Below are 21,604 nucleotides of genomic sequence, written 5' to 3'. Positions count from 1 at the left end.
AGCTTACAGTGATAGATCATCCGGAAGGAAAATCAATAAGGAAACATCAATCTTAAACAACACACTAGACCAGATGGAATTAACAGACATATATAGAACATTCCATCCAACAGCAGCAGAACACACATTCTTCTCATGAACACATGGAAGAGTCTCTAGGATAGAACATGTTAGGCCACAAAACAAGTGTCAATAAATTCAATAAACAAGAAAATCAGAAATGAAAGAGGAGAAGTTACACCTGATATCACAGAAATAAAAGGATCATAAGCGACTACTACGAATAATTATATGCCAACAAATTGTACTACCTACAAGAAATGGATAAACTCCTAGGAACACACAATCCTCCAAGACTGAATTATGAAGAAACAGAAGATCTGAATACACTAATACCAGTAAGGACCCTGCATCAGTAATCAAAAACCTTCCAACAAGGGGACGGGCCAGCGGCACAGTGGTTAAGTTCACACATTCTGCTTCAGCGGCCTGGGGTTCACTGGTTTGGATCCTGGGTGTGGACTTATGCACTGCTCATCAAGCCATGCTGTGGTAGGCATCCCACATATAAAGTAGAGGAAGATGGGCATGGATGTTAGCTCAGGGCCAGTCTTCCTCAGCAAAAAGAGGAGGATTGGCGGCAGATGTTAGCTCAGGGCTGATCTTCCTTCCAAAAAAAAACCTCCTAACAAACAAAGGTCCAGGACCAGCAAGCTTCACTGGTGAATTCCACCAAATATTTAAAGAAAATGTAATACCTATCCTTCTCAAGCTCTTACAAAAAGTTGAAGAGCAGGGAACACTTCCAAACTCATTTTATAGCGCCAGCATTACCCTGATACCAAAACCAGCCAAGAGAACCACAAAAAAAGAAAATTACATGCCAACAACCCTGAGGAACACAGATGGAAAAATCCTCAACAAAACGTTAGCAAACAGAATTCAACAATACATTAAAAGGATCACACACCATGATCAAGTGGGATTTATTCCAGGGATACAAGAATGGTTCAACAACCACAAATCAATGTGAAACACCACACTAACAAAATGAAGGATAAAAATCATATGATCATCTCAAAAGATGCAAAATAAAGTATTTGACAAAATTCAACATTCATTTATGATAAAAACTCTTGACAAAGTGGGTACAGAGGGAACGTACCTCAACATAATAAAGGCCATATATGACAAACCCACAGCTAGTATCATACTGAATGGTGAAAAGCTGAAAGCTTTTCCTCTAAGATTAGGAGCAAAACAAGGATGCCCACTCTTGCCACTTTTATTCTACACAATATTGAAAGAGCTAGCCACAGCTATCAGGCAAGAAAAAGAAATAAAAGGCATCCAAATTGGAAAAGAAGTAAAACTGTCACTATTTGCAGACGATATACTATAGAGAAAACCCTAAAGGCACCACAAGAAACTGTTAGAACTAATTAATGAATCCAATAAAATTGCAGGATACAAAATCAATATACAGAAATCTGTGTCGTTTTCTATACATTAATAATGAACTATCAGAAAGAGAAATTAAGAAAGCAATCCAATTTACAATTGCATTGAAAAGAATAAAACACTAGGAATAAATTTAACCAAGGAGGTGAAAGACCTCTACGTTGAAAATTATAAGACACTAAAGAAAGAAAGTGAAGACAACACAAATAAATGGAAAGATATATGGTGCTGACAGATTGGAATAATTAATATTGTTAAAATGTGCATACTACCCAAAGCAATCTACAGATTCAATGCAATCCCCATCAAAATTCCAATGGCATTTTTTACAAACTAAAACAAATAATTCTAAAATTTATATGGAACTGCAAAAGATTCTGAATCGTCAAAGCAATCATGAGAAAGAAGAACGAAGTTGAAGGTAACACGCTCCCTGATTTCAAACTATACTACAAAGCTCTAGCAATCAAAACAGTATGGTATTGGCACAAAAACAGACATGGAGGTCAATGGGACAGAATTAAGGCCTCAGAAATAAACCCACACATATATGGACAACTAATTTACAACAAAAGAACCAAGAACATACAATGGAGAAAGAATAGTCTCTATAATAAACGGTGTTGGGAAAACTAGACAGCCACATGCAAAAGAACGAAACTGGACCACTATCTTACGCTACACATAAAAATTAAACTCAAACTGGATTAAAGACTTGAATGTTAAGACCTAAAACCATAAAATTCCTAGCGGTAAACAGGCGGTAAGCTCCTTGACATCAGTCTTAGTGACGTTTTTGTGGATAAGACTCCAAAGGTAAGGGAAACAAAAGAAAAAAATAAACAAATGGGACTACATCAAACTAAAAAGCTTTTGCACAGAGAAGGAAATCATCATCAAAACAAAAAGGCAAACTACTCAATGGGAGAAAATATTTGCAAATCATACCTGACAAGGGGTTAATATCCAGGAAATATAAAGAACTCATACAACCCAACAACAAAAGAACAAGCGATCTGATTAAAAAGTGGGCTGAGGATCTGAACAGACATTTTCTCAAAGAAAACATATGGATGGCCAACAGACACATGAAAAGATGTTCAATATCACTAATTATCAGGAAAATGCAAATCAAAACCACAATGAGGTATCATTTCACACCTGTTAGAATGGCTATTATCAATAAAGACAAGAAATAAGAGATGTTGGAGATGTGGAGAAAAGGGAACTCTCATACACTGCTGGTGGGAGTGCAAACTGGTGCAGCCACTATGGAACACAGTATGGAGATTTCTCAAAAAATTAAGAACAGAACTATCATACAATCCAGCTATTCTAATTCTGGGTATTTATCTGAAGAACACAAAAACACTAATTCAAAAGGATATATGCACCCCTATGTTCACTGCAGCATTATTTACAATAGCCAAGATATGGAAACAATCAAAGTGTCCACTGAAGGATGAATGGATAAAGAAGGTGTGCTATATATATACACACAAACACACACACACACAATGGTATACTACTCGTAATAAGGACATCACGCTACATGACATAAGTCAGACAGTGAAAGACAAATACTGTATGATTTCACTTTTGTGGAATCTAAGAAAGAAAGAAAAACAGAATAAATGAACAAAAACCAAAAACAAACTCAGATACAGAGAACAGATTGGTTGTTACTAGAGGAAAATGATGTTGGGGGGTGGGTGAAGGGGGTCAATTGTACGGTAATGCATGGTAACTAGACTTCTCGTGGTGATATAGATGTTGAATTATAATGTACAAGTGAAACTTATATAATATTCTATACCGATTTTACTTCAGTAAGAAAAAAAATTACTACTACTTTTCTGTCAACTTCTTAAAACATGGTTCATCACTTGCCAAAAACAAAGTCTGAATGTTTTAGTCATTTTTCCTTTCAATGACACGATATAGGCTACTGACAAAATATTTAAAATCCATATTCTGAGTGGTTTATCTATTATTTAAGCAATGCTTCATAAACTGAACATGACACTTGGTAAAATCACTCTCACCTTCACAATATCTGGGTTATTGGCTAGTTTCAGCACTTTGCAGGCCTTTGCCAGTCCAATCCCACGCAGCGAAGAGAGGTAGTCGCAGCCTGAAAGGATGCACATGTAACGGAACTTCTCCTCTGTGAACACATCGCCAAGCTGTCTGCACATTCCTAGCCGAGCCTGATCAATTTCCAGTCCATTTCCAAAGTGGTCCATTTTTAAAATCACCTTCAAAAGGAAGGAAAATTGTTACACCTATTAGCACCACTTTTATTTTTCCTCATCTAATCCACTGTGATATTTCTAAGAAATCTTTTTTGTTCTTCATCATAACACTGATAGAGAGGAGACACAGGTAGACCACTTGAGTATTGTGAAATGTGCAAATAAATTAAACTGAAGCAGAGGCTATGACTAGACAAGGTCATATGGCAGGGCTCAACGGTCCTGACTCTGGTACAAAAAACACCCTTTCTGCATCTCTTTACTTTGTACTTATATTACAGGGTTGTCATGGCAACCAAATAGGAATTCATACAACAAGCATTTTCAGGAGCTGGCCCCGTGGCTGAGTGGTTAAAGTTCTGTGTGCTCCACTTCAGCAGCCCAGGTTTGCAGGTTTGGATCCCAGGCACAGACCTACTCCACTCATCAGCCACGTTGTAGAGGCAACCCACATACAAAACAGAGGAAGACTGGCACAGACGTTAGCTCAGGGACAATCTTCCTCTACCCCCCTAAAAAAGAAAGCATTTTCTCCTTACCTTCTACTTTCACATTTTAAAGTAACCTTTCCCTTATTCCTAAAGTAACACATGTTCATTGTAGAAAATATGGAGAAAACAGAAACTCAGAAGAAAACAGAAGTTGCCCAAAATCTCCCATCTATCACTGTTACCCAGTATTAACCTTTTCACACAGATTCTTCTAGTCATCTATGAAATAAAGATAATATAAATAACATAGGTATTAACAAAACTGAGATCATCTTATAATTTTGTATCTTAATTTCCCTCAATGTACCATGAAAAAATTTTTCATTAAAGTTTTATGCATAATCCCCTCAGTAGATAAATTAATTTACCTAATTGAAAAATATAAAGCATATAAGTTACCATTATTAAACAATAAGACTACATTCTACTAACAAACTTAGACAAAACAACAAAAGTCTCTAACCTTAAGGGCTTACTATGAAAAAGCGTCCAGATTACGCAAACGTCAAGCAGCAAAACCCTTCTTTTCATTTTAAATAAAATAATTATTAACACTGTAAGTAGATATTAATTGCAGGCATTAAATAAAATAATTATCCTTGGAGAGGAAAAGGCTTTATTTAGCTCCTTGATTTACACTATTTCCATCCATATAGAAAAGCAGTATGTAGCAGTTGTATTTAAGTACCTTTTTACAGCCAAAAGCGAGTAGGTCAGAGTCCTCTGTAATGATTGCTTGGACAATACCAGCTTTGTTAAGATAGGCCAACTGTGCGTCCGCTTCGTATGGAGCCACGAGACAATCCACTCCCTGCGACCTAGCAGCCTGTGTGAGAGGGTTGCAGTCAATCCCAGAACAGCATCTGCAAAGCCCTAAACAGCTTCCTGTTTCAAACTCCTTTCATTACCAACCAAAACATGCACACGTTCATACTACTTTTGGAAATCATTTCCTTTGAAGTAACTTTTTCTGCTTTTAGTCCTAGGATATATTGAACTAATCACATAGCCACTAAAAAATCTTTTTAAAAAAATAAATTTATAAATTTGGAGAAAAGAAATATTGCTGTACATTCAGGAGAAACAAAAGCCCTACAAGCTACAAACCTGAATTATTTCAAATTACAGATAGCTTCCATCTTAAGAATAGTGATGCTCCAAAAGTATTTTTCCCATAAAAATAACAGGTTCTCTTGTCAGACTAGAAAAGTCTATCTGACCTGGCATTGATAAAATTACAGAATCTGATCCCTATATTTATTTTCCCATGTTTACCATGCAGTTTGAACACAGGCCTGGAAAGGCAGAAGTGAGGGCTGGGACTGTGGGCATGGCGAAACTAAGACTTGAGATGATGAGGAAAGAAGCTTTAAGCAGAGGCAGGTTAAGCAGGCTAGAAGTGTCCGGAGTTCCTGAGCGGATGAGGCAGGTTCAGCAGACCTCGGATGTCACTCCAGAGTGAAGGTCATGGTAGGTGCTGAGTGCTGCATGAGTGGGGCGAGACCGACCCTGCAGGAGCTTACCCCTCCCATCTCTACAGAGCAACACGGCGTACGAAGTGATGGAGTTTATCCACCTAACTGACTCATCTGAAAAGGAGAGCTGTACTTCTTCCTTAGGATTTCTCCCTTAAACACTATTGGTCTCCTCTCCTCTCCTCTATTAAAGACACTGCTCCTTTCTCCTCTGACACCTGTCCCTTCCTGGAGGTTAGGCCTAGAACAACTTTCTTCCCACATTTTCTTGCTCTCCCGTGTGAACAACTTGTGATGAGCTTAAATGAACGTGGCCATTGGCTGCCTTGGCTTTCCCTCCTCTCTGGCTTACTTTAATTACTCTGTGGGCCATCGCGTGCGTGATATTGACAGAGCGGGTAAAACATTCTCTGGCTTCTGACACTTTCCCCTCACGAAGAAGCTGCTTTCCCTTAAGAAGATTGGCTTGTCGTCTTCTGCAAGAGGAAAAAAAAAAAAACACTAAGAGGCTGAGTCAAGAAACTATAATAAAACTATAATTCAAGACATTTTCCCAGAATAAAAAAAAGTTTGACTCATTTGAAAGCACATACCAGGTCCTCGGAATACTAACCCAGATCTTTTGGGCTTCTAGGCAAAAAGAACAAGTGATTTATAATCTACACACACGCAAGCTTATCATCAGACTTTCCCACAGCAATGCCCTATGTCAGCAGAAAGTAGAATAACTAAGACACTTAAGAAAATGTGAATCAAAGCTTTTACACCATCAAAGCTAAGTTTCAAGTATAAAGGGTACAACTTCATCAACATACAAGGAGCTTGTGAAAAACTGTTTGTGAGAATCTACTAGAGTGCAAACTTCCGAGAAAGCAAAATGACACCAGAGAGAGACAGTGACATAAGGACAAGCTAATAACCATCAAACATGGGAACTTACAGAATCCAGGCTAAGCATTAACCAGGGAGACAGCAATAGCTACGTGCTCTAACAATGTTGTACTACTAACTTTAAAATGGGGAGAGAGTGTGCATATACAAAAGAAGGAAATTTCAACCGTTTTCACTAGGGTATTGGTAGTGGTACTATTTTATTCTGAATCTATTGTGAGTATAATGTGAGATAAAATAAATGAATAATTATAAGATGCTCTAACTTTTCCAAGCCCTGTACCCTTGGAAAACAAGGATTCTCACTATAGAAGAAAGCAGATATAGATGCAATACAGCAGGAGTTAAGTAAAAACCCTGTAGTCCTGAATTTGAAGTGGAAGTATCAGTCTGAACTCATGAGTTTTTTAAGTAAATGTGCATACACGTATATGCACAAATTTCCTAGTCCCACTTTTAGATGAAGAGCCTTTCAGAAAAGGATTTCAAATGAACCTACAGAGGTAAGACAGAAAGAGCCCTCAGGTCAGAGACAGACGGCTGAAACCTGGGTTAGCCAGTCTTGAGATTAACAAGAGAAAATCAGTAACTATCTGTGACTACAATTAAGAACATGGTGGGGGACCCCGAACCGGGACATGGTTTGGACTAGTCCCTTTGCCACGCTGGTTTAGGGTTGTCACCAACCCTTCTAGAACTAACCTGGAATTGGCTTTTTATTAAAAGTATGTTTGGTAAATCGTATATTATTCGTATTAGAATGTGGGTTCAGACAGCCTCAGTTAGTCCTTTAATAAACTTTACAGAGTTCTGACTTTGAGAATCAGAGCCCTCTAGGTACAGCTAGACTGAAGAACCCAGACCTGAAGGACCCTGTCTGGCCTGATTCTAGGCCCAGAGAGAGCAACAGCAGGCAAGCAGCTGTTGCCCCTCGCAAAACGCTCCCTCAGCTTATGAGGCTGTCTTCTACCTCTGACAACTAAGCCTAGCTGTCAAAGTGCCCCACACAACGCAACGGCTCATGGACCTAAAAGCTAATGCAGGGGAAAAACAAGAAGAGATGAGTGAGATGGAACGGCTGCTTCATTAAAACAGAGAAATTCAGGGGCCGGCCCGCGGGCACAGTGGTTAAGTTCATGTTCTGCTTCCACAGCCTGGGGTTCACAGGTTTGGATCCTGAGTGCAGATCCAGCACTGCTCGTCTAGCCATCCTGTGGTGGCATCCCACATAAAGTAGAGGAAGATGCGCACAGATGTTAGCTCAGGGCCAATCTTCCTCACACACACACAAAAATAGAGAAATTCTTTCTAAGGTCCATTGTTGTAAAATTACTAGATTCTGTTAGGTTAAATATGAATGATAAAATTTCTGGTATAACTACCAAAAGAACAGAAATAGAGTGCATCACTTTTCGACTAGAAACAAAATAATAAGGGTGGAAAAAACAATCAATTCAGAAGTGAAGCAAGGTAGGAGTTAACCAAAAGAAAGAGAGCAGAACAAAAATAAAATATAAAGTAAGAGAAATAATGGATCAAAATATATTAGTAATTAATGATCAATGTAAAAGGAATGAAACTCTCCTTTTAAAAGATTTTTTAAAATGGCAAAGACTGATAGAATGGATAAAAAAACATACTGATGACTTCTTTATAAAAGACAAACCTAAAAACCAATGACATAGTAAAGCTGAAGGTAAACAGATAGAAAAAGATAAAAGATAGAAAACATACAAAAGAAAGTTGTTATGGCTATACTAATATCAGACAGAACAGACTTAAGGACAAAAAAACATAGCTAGAGACTAAAAGAGTCACTACATATTGTTTCAATTTACCACAAAAATATAACAAATTCTAACTTGAATGCAACCAATGAAATAGCTTCAAAATAAAGCAAAAAAAGAACAGAATTAGGAGGTAATTGACACACTATCACAGGGAAAACTTAACACACTTTTCTCAGTAATTGATGGATTAAGTAGATATACATAAGAAAACAAAAAATCAAAAAACCACTAAGAATACAGAAGATTTGAATACCACAATCAATAAGCTTGATTTACTGCACAGACATAAAACCACTCAATCATTGGAAAATACACATTCCTTTCTATGGCACACATGGAACATTTAAGGAAATTTATTTGCATACCAGGCTATAAAACAAGACTCAACAAATTAAAACTAAAAAAATTGGTATCACACAGACCACAGCATCAGACCTTAACACAGTTAAGTTAGAGATTAAATAGAGAGTCAACTTACTCTTTTCTGGACTTCTCCACCTCCTTTTTAGAAGGTAAAGTGCATCCGTCAAATACGAGAATAGGCTTGATCCCATGAGATAGTAACATATGTACAAATTTCATACAAAATCCTACATACCTATGAAAATAAAGAAAAACGCAGTTAAGTGCTTTGTATCTTACAAGATAATACTTTCGCTCTTTTTAAAACTAGATGAAATGATTACAAAAAGAGAAGGTTTTTATTTTGTTTTTTTAAGCAAATGTTTTCATGGAAATGAAAACTCTAATTTAGACTTGGGTTCCAGTCCTGCCTTGGATCCTATTGGTCTATGTGATATCTGATGAGGGACTTGATCCTCTATCCACACATTAAAAGGCTTTGACATCCCCTCCAGCTCAACATTTTGTGGTTCCAAACCTCACCTCTCTCCCCCATTTTTGTTTTTCTTTGAAAAACTTCAAATCTATAAAAAAGTTCAGAGTATAGTATAATTATTACCTGATTCCCCCAACAACACCATTATCACATCCAAGAACTTTAACAGCAATATCATCTGATACATAGTCTATATTAAAATGTGTCCAATTATCCCAATAATGTTTCTTATAAGCAATGGTGTCCTGGTAAATGTTTAACAACCAGTTCTGGGGAAGAGGTGCCTAATTTGTAGCATTTGTCAACTTCTCTGACATGTGAATATCCTGTAATTGTGGATAAACTACCAATGTAGGGTCTCTGAATGCTGCACTGGGGGAGATGGTGTAGCAAACTCCCATGAGTCGGCTCCAGCTGAGCACTGCTACAATTTCTTCCCCCGTCCAGCATCCAAACAAGGATCATGGACTGCACTTAGTTTTTTATTCTGGCAAGGCAATTAACAAAAATAGTTAGGTTTACAACTTCCATCATTTCATAAAGAAAAGGATATCTTAACTCAAAAACAGGAATAGAGAGGCTGGTCCAAGATGGCGCCGTGAGTAGTCCTCTTTGTCTCTCGCCCTTCGAGTCTACAATTATTTGGACACTTATCGCTTGACAAAGGATATCCAGACAACATCTCAGGACGTCTGAGACACCCACGCGACTATACATCGGAAGGCGAATGGACTTTCCTCCGGGAGGATGTGGAAATAGGTGAAAACTCTCCGACCCCGACGGGCAGCCTAGTACCCGCAAGCGGCTTTCTTCCAACGGACGCCCCCAGAGGATCCACACACATCTAGGCCAGGAGCGAGAACACAACAGAGGAGCGACGGTGGAAACAGGTGACCAGAACCCTACCTAAACCCCCCGCAATTACTCCTAAACGCAGAGGGAAACTTTGGAGTTGCACACCTGAGCCCGCGGGGAGAGTCTCTCCCCGCCATTGGCGGGGAGATCCAGCCTGGTGCTCGGGGCGCCCGGAGGGTCCCAGAGAGAGACACGGAGGGCACAGAGGTCTCCCAGCTGCCGTTGCCCGCCCCGTGGGACTAGGGATTGCCGGAGATCTCGGAGAGGACCGGGGCGGGGGGAAGTTGCAAAGGCCGGTTCTGCGACCCGGAGGGGAAGCGCCGGAGCTCCGCCCGGGCAGCAGACAAAACTCTCTGTCTGCCGTTAGCAGAGGGGCCACGCTGAACATTCACGGCTCCGGGAGAGGCCCGGAGAGAATCCCAGAGAGCGGGGCGACCCCCAGCTGCCGTTGCCCGCCCCGTGGGGCTAGGGATTGCCGGAGATCTCGGAGAGGACCGGGGCGGGGGGAAGTTTCAAAGGCCGGTTCTGCGACCCGGAGGGGAAGCGCCGGAGCTCCGCCCGGGCAGCAGACAAAACTCTCTGTCTGCCGTTAGCAGAGGGGCCACGCTGAGCGGTCACGGCTCCGGGAGAGGCCCGGAGAGAATCCCAGAGAGTGGGGCGACCCCCAGCTGCCGTTGCCCGCCCCGTGGGGCTAGGGATTGCCGGAGATCTCGGAGAGGACCGGGGCGGGGGGAAGTTTCCAAGGCCGGTCCTGCGACCCGGAGGGGAAGCGCCGGAGCTCCGCCCGGGCAGCAGACAGAACTCTCTGTCTGCCGTTAGCAGAGGGGCCACGCTGAACATTCACGGCTCCGGGAGAGGCCCGGAGAGAATCCCAGAGAGCGGGGCGACCCCCAGCTGCCGTTGCCCGCACCGTGGGGCTGGGGATTGCCGGAGATCTCGGAGAGGACCGGGGCGGGGGGAAGTTTCGGGGGCTGGTTCTGCGACCCGGAGGGGAAGCGCCGGAGCTCCGCCCGGGCAGCAGACAGAACTCTCTGTCTGCCGTTAGCAGAGGGGCCACGCTGAGCGGTCACGGCTCCGGGAGAGGCCCGGAGAGAATCCCAGAGAGCGGGGCGACCCCCAGCTGCCGTTGCCCGCCCCGTGGGGCTAGGGATTGCCGGAGATCTCGGAGAGGACCGGGGCGGGGGGAAGTTTCAAAGGCCGGTCCTGCGACCCGGAGGGGAAGCGCCGGAGCTCCGCCAGGCAGCAGACAAAACTCTCTGTCTGCCATTAGCAGAGGGGCCACGCCCAGCATTCAGGGCTTCCGGCAGAGGCCGGGAGAGAAGCCCTGAGGGCGGGGCGACCCCCAGCTGCCGTTGCCCGCCCCGTGAGGCTAGGGATTGCCGGAGATCTCAGAGAGGACTGGGACTGGAGAGAGTTCCAGAGACCCAGCTTAGTAGCCTAGTGGGAAACCCTACAGGCTCACAGCAGCCTTAGGGAAAGCCTCTGCACAGCACCAGTAGAAGGCACCCAGCCGCCAGCCACAAGGCTGGAAGACCCCAGGGCAAAAGCAGCATAGCTAGGTGTACTAACCACAGACTGTAGAAGATGCCAATAGCTCTCCTGCGACCCATAGAGGACAAGTGAGTTTTGGTGGGTGCAGAGAGCAACGGAGCAACAAATATAAGTGATCCCACCCCTGGCCGCTGGAAAAGCCCATAACACCGTTGCAGACCCCAAGGAGAGAGCACATCTAGGTGGGCTGCAACAGTAGGCACCTGCAGCCTGAAGCCCCCCTGTGACGGCCCCCACGGCAGAGGAGGGAATACAAAGGGCCACTGTGGCTACGAAGAGGGGCCCAGGCCCAGTTAGCAACTACGGACAGGGTTCCTGGTTGGTGAAGTATATACAGCGGCTCCCCCCACCACAGCAGCTGAAACAAGTGAAAGGAGCAACTAAACTCTATCTCCATGCGGAGGCACAAATCAACAACATCAAGCAATATGAAAAAATACATTAAATCTCCAGAACAGAAAGAAGGTAACAAATACACAGAAAACAATCCCAAAGAAAATGAGATATATAACCTAAATGATGACGACTTCAAAACAGCCATCATTAAGATTCTCAATGAGTTAAGAGAGAACTCTGAACGACAACTCAACGAGTTCAGGAGCTATGTCACAAAAGAGTTTGATACGATAAAGAAGAACCAAACAGAAATATTGGAAATGAAGAACACAATAGAGGAGATTAAGAAAAATCTAGATGCTCTGAACAGTAGGGCCGATAATATGGAGGAAAGAATTAGCAATTTGGAAGATGGCAATATAGAATTGTTGCAGGCAGAGGAGGAGAGAGAAGCAAGACTTAAAAGAAATGAAGAAACTCTCCGAGAATTATCAGACACAATTAGGAGATGCAACGTAAGGATTATAGGTATACCAGAGGGAGAAGAGAAGGAGAAAGGGGCAGAAAACCTATTCAAAGAAATAATGGCTGAGAACTTCCCAAATCTAGTGAGGGAGATGGATCTGCAGGTGACAGAAGCCAATAGATCTCCAAACTTTATCAATGCAAGAAGACCAACTCCACGACATATAGTAGTGAAGCTAGCAAAAGTCAACGACAAGGAGAAAATATTAAGGACAGCCAGGCAAAAGAAACTAACCTACAAAGGAACCCCCATCAGGCTATCAGCAGATTTCTCGGCAGAAACTTTACAGGCTAGAAGAGAGTGGAATGATATATTCAAAAATCTGAAGGACAAAAATCTACAGCCGAGAATTCTCTACCCAGCGAAAATATCCTTCAAATACGATGGAGAAATAAAAACTTTTCCAGATAAACAAAAATTAAGGGAGTTTATTGCCACAAAACCTCCTCTTCAGGAAATCCTCAGGAAAACCCTCACTCCTGAAAAATCCAAAAAAGGAAAGGGGCTACAAAACCAAGAGCAGAGGAGATAAGTAGAAGGACAACAACAGAGAGTAGCAGCTCTACATCAGAACAGATTAAACCATGGGACGAGAAACAAAGGAAACTGAAGAAAACCGGAAAACAAGACACAAAATGGGAGTGGAAGGCCCCCACGTCTCAATAATCACTCTAAATGTAAATGGATTGAACTCCCCAATCAAAAGACACAGAGTGGCAGGATGGATCAAAGAACAAGATCCAACAATATGCTGCCTCCAGGAAACACACCTCAGCCCCAAAGACAAACACAGACTCAGAGTGAAGGGATGGAGAACAATACTCCAAGCTAATAACGAACAAAAGAAAGCAGGTGTCGCTATACTAATATCAGACAAGGTAGATTTCAAAGCAAAACAGATAAAGAAAGATAAAGAGGGACAGTATATAATGATAAAAGGGACTCTCCACCAAGAAGACATAACACTTATAAATATATACGCACCCAACACAGGAGCACCAAAATTTGTAAAGCAACTCTTAATAGAACTAAAAGAAGACATCAACAACAATACAATAATAGTAGGGGACCTCAACACACCATTAACACCAATGGACAGAACATCCAGACAGAAAATCAACAGGGAAATAATAGAATTAAATGAAAAATTAGACCAGATGGACTTAATAGATATATATAGAACACTTCATCCCAAAACAGCAGGTTACACATTCTTCTCAAGTGCACATGGAACATTCTCAAGGATTGACCATATTTTGGGAACCAAAGCAAACATCAATAAATACAAGAGAGTTGAAATAATATCAAGCATCTTTTCTGATCATAATGCTATTAAACTAGAAATCAACTACAAGAAAAAAGCAGAGAAAGGTGCAAAAATGTGGAGACTAAACAACACGCTTCTCAACAAACAATGGATCATTGAAGAAATTAAAGAAGAAATCAAATTTTATCTGGAGACTAATGAAAATGAGAACATGACATACCAAATCATTTGGGATGCAGCAAAAGCAGTCCTAAGAGGGAAATTCATCGCAATACAGGCTCACCTCACTAAACAAGAAAAAGCTCACATAAGCAACCTCAAACGACACCTAACAGAACTAGAAAAAGAAGAACAAACAAAGCCCAGAGTCAGTAGAAGGAGGGAAATAATAAAAATAAGAGCAGAAATAAACGATATTGAAACAAAAAAGACAATAGAAAGGATCAATGAAACAAAGAGTTGGTTCTTCGAAAGAATTAACAAAATTGACAAACCCCTAGCCAGACTCACCAAGAAAAAAAGAGAGAAATCGCAAATTAATAAAATCAGGAATGACAGAGGAGAAATCACAACAGATACCAATGAAATACAAGAGATCATAAGAGAATACTATGAAAAACTATATGCCAACAAATTGAACAACCTGGAAGAAATGGACAAATTCCTAGACTCCTACAATCTCCCCAAACTGAATCAGGAAGAAATGGAGAATCTGAATAGACCTATCACAAGTAAGGAAATAGAAACGGTAATCAAAAACCTCCCCAAAAACAAGAGTCCAGGACCAGACGGCTTCTCTGGAGAATTCTACCAAACATTCAAAGAAGACTTAATACCCATTCTCCTCAAACTGTTCCAGAAAATTGAGAAAGATGGAGAACTCCCTAACACATTCTATGAAGCCAACATCACTCTGATCCCCAAACCTGACAAGGACAACACAAAGAAGGAGAACTACAGGCCGATATCACTGATGAACATAGATGCAAAAATCCTCAACAAAATTTTGGCAAACCGATTACAGCAATACATCAAAAAGATTATACACCATGATCAAGTGGGATTTATACCAGGGACACAGGGATGGTTCAACATCCGCAAGTCAATCAATGTGATACACTACATCAACAAAATGAAAAACAAAAACCACATGATCATCTCAATAGATGCAGAGAAAGCATTCGACAAGATCCAACACCCATTTATGATAAAGACCCTCAGTAAAATGGGTATAGAAGGAAAGTACCTCAACATAATAAAGGCCATATATGATAGACCCACAGCAAACATCATACTCAACGGACAAAAGCTGAAAGCCATCCCTCTGAGGACAGGAACAAGACAAGGGTGCCCACTTTCACCACTCCTATTCAACATAGTACTGGAGGTGCTGGCCAGAGCAATTCGGCAGGAAAAAGAAATAAAAGGAATCCAAATAGGTAACGAAGAAGTAAAACTCTCGTTGTTTGCAGACGACATGATCTTATACATAGAAAACCCCAAAGAATCCACAGAAAAACTATTAGAAATAATCAACAACTACAGCAAAGTAGCAGGGTATAAAATTAACGTGCATAAATCAGTAGCATTTCTATACACTAACAATAAACTAACAGAAAAAGAACTCAAGAACTCTATCCCATTCACAATCGAAACGAAAAGAATAAAATACCTTGGGATAAACTTAACCAAGGAAGTGAAGGATCTATACAATGAAAACTACAAGACTTTCTTGAAAGAAATTGACGATGACATAAAGAGATGGAAAGACATTCCTTGCACATGGATTGGAAGAATAAACATAGTTAAAATGTCCATACTACCTAAAGCAATATACAGATTCAATGCTATCCCAATCAGAATCCCAAGAACATTCTTCACAGAAATTGAACAAACAATCCTAAAATTCATATGGGGCAACAAAAGACCGCGAATTGCTAAAGCAATCCTGAGCAAGAAAAACAAAGCCGGCGGAATCACAATCCCCGATTTCAAAACATACTACAAAGCTACAGTGATCAAAACAGCATGGTACTGGTACAAAAACAGGTCCACAGATCAATGGAACAGAATTGAAAGCCCAGAGATAAAACCACACATCTATGGACAGCTAATCTTCGACAAAGGAGCAGAGGGCCTACAATGGAGAAAAGAAAGTCTCTTCAACAAATGGTGCTGGGAAAACTGGTCAGCCACATGCAAAAGATTGAAAATCGACCATTCTTTTTCACCACACACCAAAATAAACTCAAAATGGATCAAAGACCTAAAGATTAGGCCTGAGACAATAAGTCTTTTGGAAGAGAATATAGGCAGTACACTCTTTGACATCAGTTTCAAAAGAATCTTTTCGGACACTGTAACTCCTCAGTTGAGGGAAACAATAGAAAGAATAAACAAATGGGACTTCATCAGACTAAAGAGCTTCTTCAAGGCAAGGGAAAACAGAATTGAAACAAAAAAACAGCTCACTAATTGGGAAAAAATATTTACAAGCCACTTATCCGACAAAGGGTTAATCTCCATAATATACAAAGAACTCACACGGCTTAACAACAAAAAAACAAACAACCCGATCAAAAAATGGGCAGAGGACATGAACAGACATTTCTCAAAAGAAGATATGAATATGGCCAATAGACACATGAAAAGATGTTCATCATCGCTAATCATCAGGGAAATGCAAATCAAAACTACACTAAGATATCACCTTACCCCCGTTAGATTGGCAAAAACATCCAAAACCAAGAACGACAAATGTTGGAGAGGGTGTGGAGAAAGAGGAACCCTCATACACTGTTGGTGGGAATGCAAACTGGTACAGCCACTATGGAAAACAGTATGGAGATTTCTCAAAAAGTTAAAAATAGAAATACCCTATGACCCAGCCATCCCATTACTGGGTATCTATCCTAAGAACCTGATATCAGATATCTCAAGAGTCCGTTGCACCCCTATGTTCATCGCAGCATTATTTACAATAGCCAAGACGTGGAACCAGCCTACATGCCCAGAAACTGATGATTGGATAAAGAAGATGTGGTATATATACACAATGGAATACTACTCAGCCATAAAGAAAGACGAAATTGGCCCATTCACAACAACGTGGATGGACCTTGAGGGCATTATGTTAAGCGAAATAAGTCAGTCAGAGAAAGACGAACTCTATATGACTCCACTCATAGGTGGAAATTAGTATATTGAGAAGGAGATCCGATCGGTGGTTACCAGGGAAAAGGGGGGGTGGGGGGAGGGTACGGAGGGGGAAGTGGTGTACCCACAATATGACTAACAAAAATGTACAACTGAAATCTCAAAAAAAAAAAAAAAAAAAAAAAAGAGAAAATATAATAATAAAAAAAAAAAACAGGAATAGAAAGATATAATCCTAAGATAATCTTTTAAATCAAATATATTCATCTTAATGAAAGACTCACTACGTGGTCCCTTTTCTATTATAAACCAGTGACACTGGACCTGCACTGATCTACAGAACAATGATTGGAACCCACTGATTAAATACCAAGTGAAAACAGGGGAAAGCAAATATAAAATGATAAATTTTCAAGGGAAATTTTTTTTTTTGTCCCCAAATCTCCCCAGTACATAGTTGTATATTTTAGTTGTGGGCCCTTCTAGTTGTGGCATGTGGGAGGCCGCCTGAGCATGGTCTGATGAGTAGTGCCATATCCGCGCCCAGGATCCGAACCGGCGAAACCCTGGGCTGCCGAAGTGGAGTGTATGAACTTAACCACTCGGCCACGGGGCCGGCCCTGGAAAATTTTTTTTTAACTAGGCAGAATACAAACATCAGACACCTGACATCCTCATTTTATATATTTCACAGACATCTGTCAGGGTCAGCACGCATAGATCTACCTCATTCTTTACAATGGTCATAAATGTTTATTGTGGGCTTATCTAACCTCGCTGACCTTTTCTGTTAATACCCATCCAAAGGTGGACAAGAAGAAGAAAATACACTCTTATCAAATGTGACTTTTTAGTTGCTATGGTGGAAAAAAATTAAAACACACATTACATTATTGAAAGTCCTGAAACTTTGTAGTTCAAGAAACATTTATGGAGCGCCTCCTACATGGCAGGCAGGTCCTGTGGAGTTCACCTGCGACATTTCTAATAATAAAGGACGGTCCCTGTATTTTGGACAACTCTTTCAATTAGTCAAAAATCTCAGAATCCTCAAGAATTATAAAACACTAGAGATAAAGTTCTCCCCCCATGAAGAAATATTCAAAGAAACACTGAAAGTAGCAATGAAAAACTTGTAGTCTTCATCTACAATTGTAACTGTCCAAATTTACTGGTGGAAAAGAAGCTGCTTTCGAAACATGACCTCAGAAGATGGTGGGACAGGTGCCCAGGCTGCCTCAGATCCCACACATGCTGTCACAGGGCACTCCCAGTCGAATTAACAAGACAGGCCTGAGACCACGACACTCACTACTCAGTAAGGATTTTGCCCCCTTTCTTCTAGGAAACAAACAGGATTAGAACATTTCACCTACTGTCTACTGTGTGTAAGTCAGTCATATTGAGATCTGAGTGCCTTTCCTCTAGGAGATACACTATATATTGCAAAAAAGGAAGCACATAACAGCGACCAAATCCCTCTGGAAAATCTCTGTCCTGAAATTATACTTGCTTATTTCTCTAACGTTTCTATTTTAAAAAGAGAATATTACAGGAATCTTCCTCAAATGAAGTCACAGAGTTATGACCGGAGGTCAACAGGTCCCACCACTGTGGCCCCAAGTCAAGTAGAAGGGAGCCAGAACGTCCCGTCCCTTTCAGGCAACTGCCTCATTTTGCTAACGGGGCTTAGCAGTGTGTTGTCTGCAGCCAAGAAGGAAGGACACTGAAGCCACCACGGTGTTCAGAACTTTGTTAAAGAGTTTATCTCAGATAAAGAATAAAGGAGACGATCTTTGGTCTTTGTCCACTGGTGTTCAGGTATTCTGGCTTATTACAAAGAATGAAAACTAGGTCTATGTCATAGAAGAAGTCACCCCGGATTTGGCAATGTTCCAAAACACACACACTCACTTCTCGATAAACCTGGCATTGAATGAAAATGATCCCTTTCTGGAAAAAAGGCATGATAAGGCTCATTTTTAATCGGCAAGGAACCAATATAAGGTCCAAACTTACTTATCGGTAGGTTCACCTTTGGCCAGTTTTTCAGCACAAGCAATGGCTCCTTTGTGAAGCCAGCAGTATGTATCCACAGCTACGACCTGCCCCTTATACTTCCTCACGTGGATGGGTTCAGAAGCGTCTTTGATGAACTGCAGTAATCCGTGTATCCCCATGGTGCCAAGTTAACTAGTGCTATGAAAGGAGAAAGGGAAAATGGCAATATTTAAAGCAAAATATATTTACCCGGAAGTCAGAAAAATAAAGACAAAGAGCTTGGAAACTGGTATAGCAACTGTTATTGTTTAGATATTGGGAAATCACTGCTCTTTAAAATTGTAACTGAGCTCCTCCCTAACAATTTCTGTAGTCTAGAATATTTACACTGATCACTACTACTATCTCTAATGCCACCTGATAGCTCCCTAAGGTTTATTCTTTCCAAAGTGCTTTCCCACTTGGAATCATAGTGTGCTCCAAGCCCTTAAGACAGTACTAGCGACAGAGGAGGTGCTAAAAAAAGTATGCGTTTCTCTTTTCTCCAAAAAGGCTTTGTTAACGTCTACAAATTGTGCATGACATGGCATCTAAACAGGCGTTATCACGGCCAACACGCAAATTAGAATAGGAGAGGAAGCTCGAACAGGTTGTGGGAAGAGAGGCATTCCAATAGAAAACTTAGACAGAACTACAGCACTAGACATGTACTTTCCTAGGACTGAAATTCACTGCCATAGAACGCGTTATTCCACGCAACGAGCATTCTGCTACCAGGCAGTGGAGGCCCCTAGGGGCAACCCCACCAGGCTCTGAAAGCTGCCCCAAAGAACTGTGCCTGGTGTGCAAACAGGGCTTCAGGACAAGTGCTTTAACTTCCCGTCCCCTTCCGGCGGGCGTGCGGCCCCTAAGCCCTTTCCATACAGAAACTGGGGGGCTGCCACAGTCCCTTCCGAAGCAACTGTTCCCAGCCCCCATCACTTCCCACCATAAAAAGTAAAAGACAGCAGAGGGCACGGAGCAGCTGCTCAGCGATCCACAGCATCAGCCTCCGCCGCCCAGCGCTGAGCCTGGGAGAAGGGAAGCGGCAGCGGATGGGAGGCCGGCCTCACCGCGCTGGCACTGTCGCCGTCGCCGCTCCGCGCGGGCCGCACTCGCAGGTCTCAGAGGCGCGCGGACGCTCAGCTCCACTCCCGCGACGGCGACGCTCTCGTCCGGAGGGAGGCGGGCTCTGAATTTTACCCTGCGCAGGTGATCTGGATGCAGGTGGTCCCCCAGCCGCAGCCTGGGAAAAGCAATCAGCCTCCGAGCTCTCAGATAACGTCCCTAAAAGGAGTTTTCTTCCACTCGGAGGAAAACTGACATAGTACACGTTTCACGAGACTTGCCAGGGAAACAGCCTCGAATAAATCCTTCCCTTCAGCACGGCAGGCCGGACTGCGGGCCACCGCGCACATGTCACCTCAAGGAGCCCGCCCGCCGCAGCCGAGGTCCCGGTCCCGCGGCTCGCGGGGAGGCGCAGGAGACGCCCGCGGGCCCATCCCAGAAGACACCGTCCGTCGGCCTGCACGACAGAAGAAAAGCACGCACCGGTCAACAGGTCACGGCCGGGACGCTGCACGGCAGCCCCGCACGGCCCGCCGCGGCCCGAACGCTGGGGGGCCGCGCCTGCAGTGGGCAGAACCCCTCGGGTCACCGAACGGCAGCCCGGCCGCCGGCGCGCTCCCAGGACCCGCTGTAGGGCGGGCACCCGGCAAGCCTCGGCCGCCCTGCCCGGGAGACCCCGCTGCCCGGGCCCAACGCGGGGGACCAGCAGGGAGCCCACCGCGCTCGCTTCCCCGCAAAGGCTCTCGCTGTCAGCTCCGGAGCGCCCGGGTGGAGGCTCCCAAACCCGCCCCCCACGCACCGCTCACCTGGCCGGAGCACGCGAGGCGGCCGGCGCGGAACAAGCCGGGCTGCAGCCGCGCACCAAGGGCCGGACCTTTCAATTTGCGCGGGATAACCAGCGGCCCGCCCAGCGGAAGTGACGTAAGCGCACTTCCGTCACGCCGGCGCCGCTTCCCGCGGCCTCACGCTTCCTTGTCCGGAGCATCTGCCTGGCCGGTAGCGACAGAGGCCCGGGGTCCTGCGACTGTGGCCGCCGCTGGCCGTCGGAACCCCGTGCAGCTTCTTGAAGGGGTGAGCGGAGCTGGCGCTGGTCGCCAACGGGGAGCGGCGCCCTTGACGTGGGAGCCTTCGCTGTCGCCGGGGCTGCTGGGAGTTGTAGTTCCACCTGGCTGCCGTCGCAGTTCCCTCTAGGGAAGGTTAAAGAGCGCCGCCGCGCGTTTGCGCTGAGGGCTGACAACATCGGGAAGGATCCCTGCTGCAGTTAGCCCTTAGTGGTCGCGTTGTGCTCCTCTCCACGCGGGTCTTCAGACAGCTGCGCGGTGGGCTCCAGGGAAACGGGAGGTGCAGCTTGAGTTATAGTATTCTTTGGGGTATTGCAGACTGTGGACTTTGGGAAGGAGAGGGGGGCGCTTAGTAAGTAATGTAACTGATGAGTGACGCACATTCTCTCCTCCACCGAAGTGGAGCCGCCTCCCCAGCTCTCCTCTCAACTAAGCCTATGAAGATGAACAGAACACTAGCGTGGTGTGGAAGAGCTCAAGGCCACATCCCTAGGATGGTCCTAGCTCCGTAGAGGGCCTGCCCGAGGAGGCTCAGGCTGCTGA

At 43.3% G+C, this 21,604-nt stretch overlaps 1 protein-coding gene across 3 annotated transcripts in view; it reads right to left on the bottom strand.

Moving 5' to 3' along the window:
• The window catches only part of EXO1 (exonuclease 1), a 49,043-nt gene extending 28,101 nt beyond the window's left edge, over positions 1-20,942 (bottom strand). The window contains exons 1-7 of one of the 3 annotated variants that reach the window (XM_014858916.3): positions 20,807-20,942; positions 20,006-20,457; positions 18,912-19,091; positions 8,842-8,961; positions 6,035-6,158; positions 4,896-5,033; positions 3,507-3,719 (exon numbers count right to left, since the gene is read on the bottom strand). In XM_014858916.3, coding sequence (XP_014714402.3) covers positions 3,507-3,719; positions 4,896-5,033; positions 6,035-6,158; positions 8,842-8,961; positions 18,912-19,072 — 756 coding nt within the window. In that variant the 5' untranslated portion in view covers positions 19,073-19,091; positions 20,006-20,457; positions 20,807-20,942. Of the gene's footprint in view, positions 1-3,506; positions 3,720-4,895; positions 5,034-6,034; positions 6,159-8,841; positions 8,962-18,911; positions 19,092-20,005; positions 20,458-20,806 lie in introns of those variants that run through there. The other 2 variants (XM_070501521.1, XM_014858917.3) reach the window with 2 other exon arrangements.
• Between the last annotated feature and the right edge of the window lie 662 nt (positions 20,943-21,604).

Source organism: Equus asinus, chromosome 30, assembly GCF_041296235.1.
Source record: "Equus asinus isolate D_3611 breed Donkey chromosome 30, EquAss-T2T_v2, whole genome shotgun sequence".
Taxonomy (NCBI): Eukaryota; Metazoa; Chordata; class Mammalia; order Perissodactyla; family Equidae; genus Equus; species Equus asinus.
This window is presented reverse-complemented; position numbering and strand designations above follow the sequence as displayed.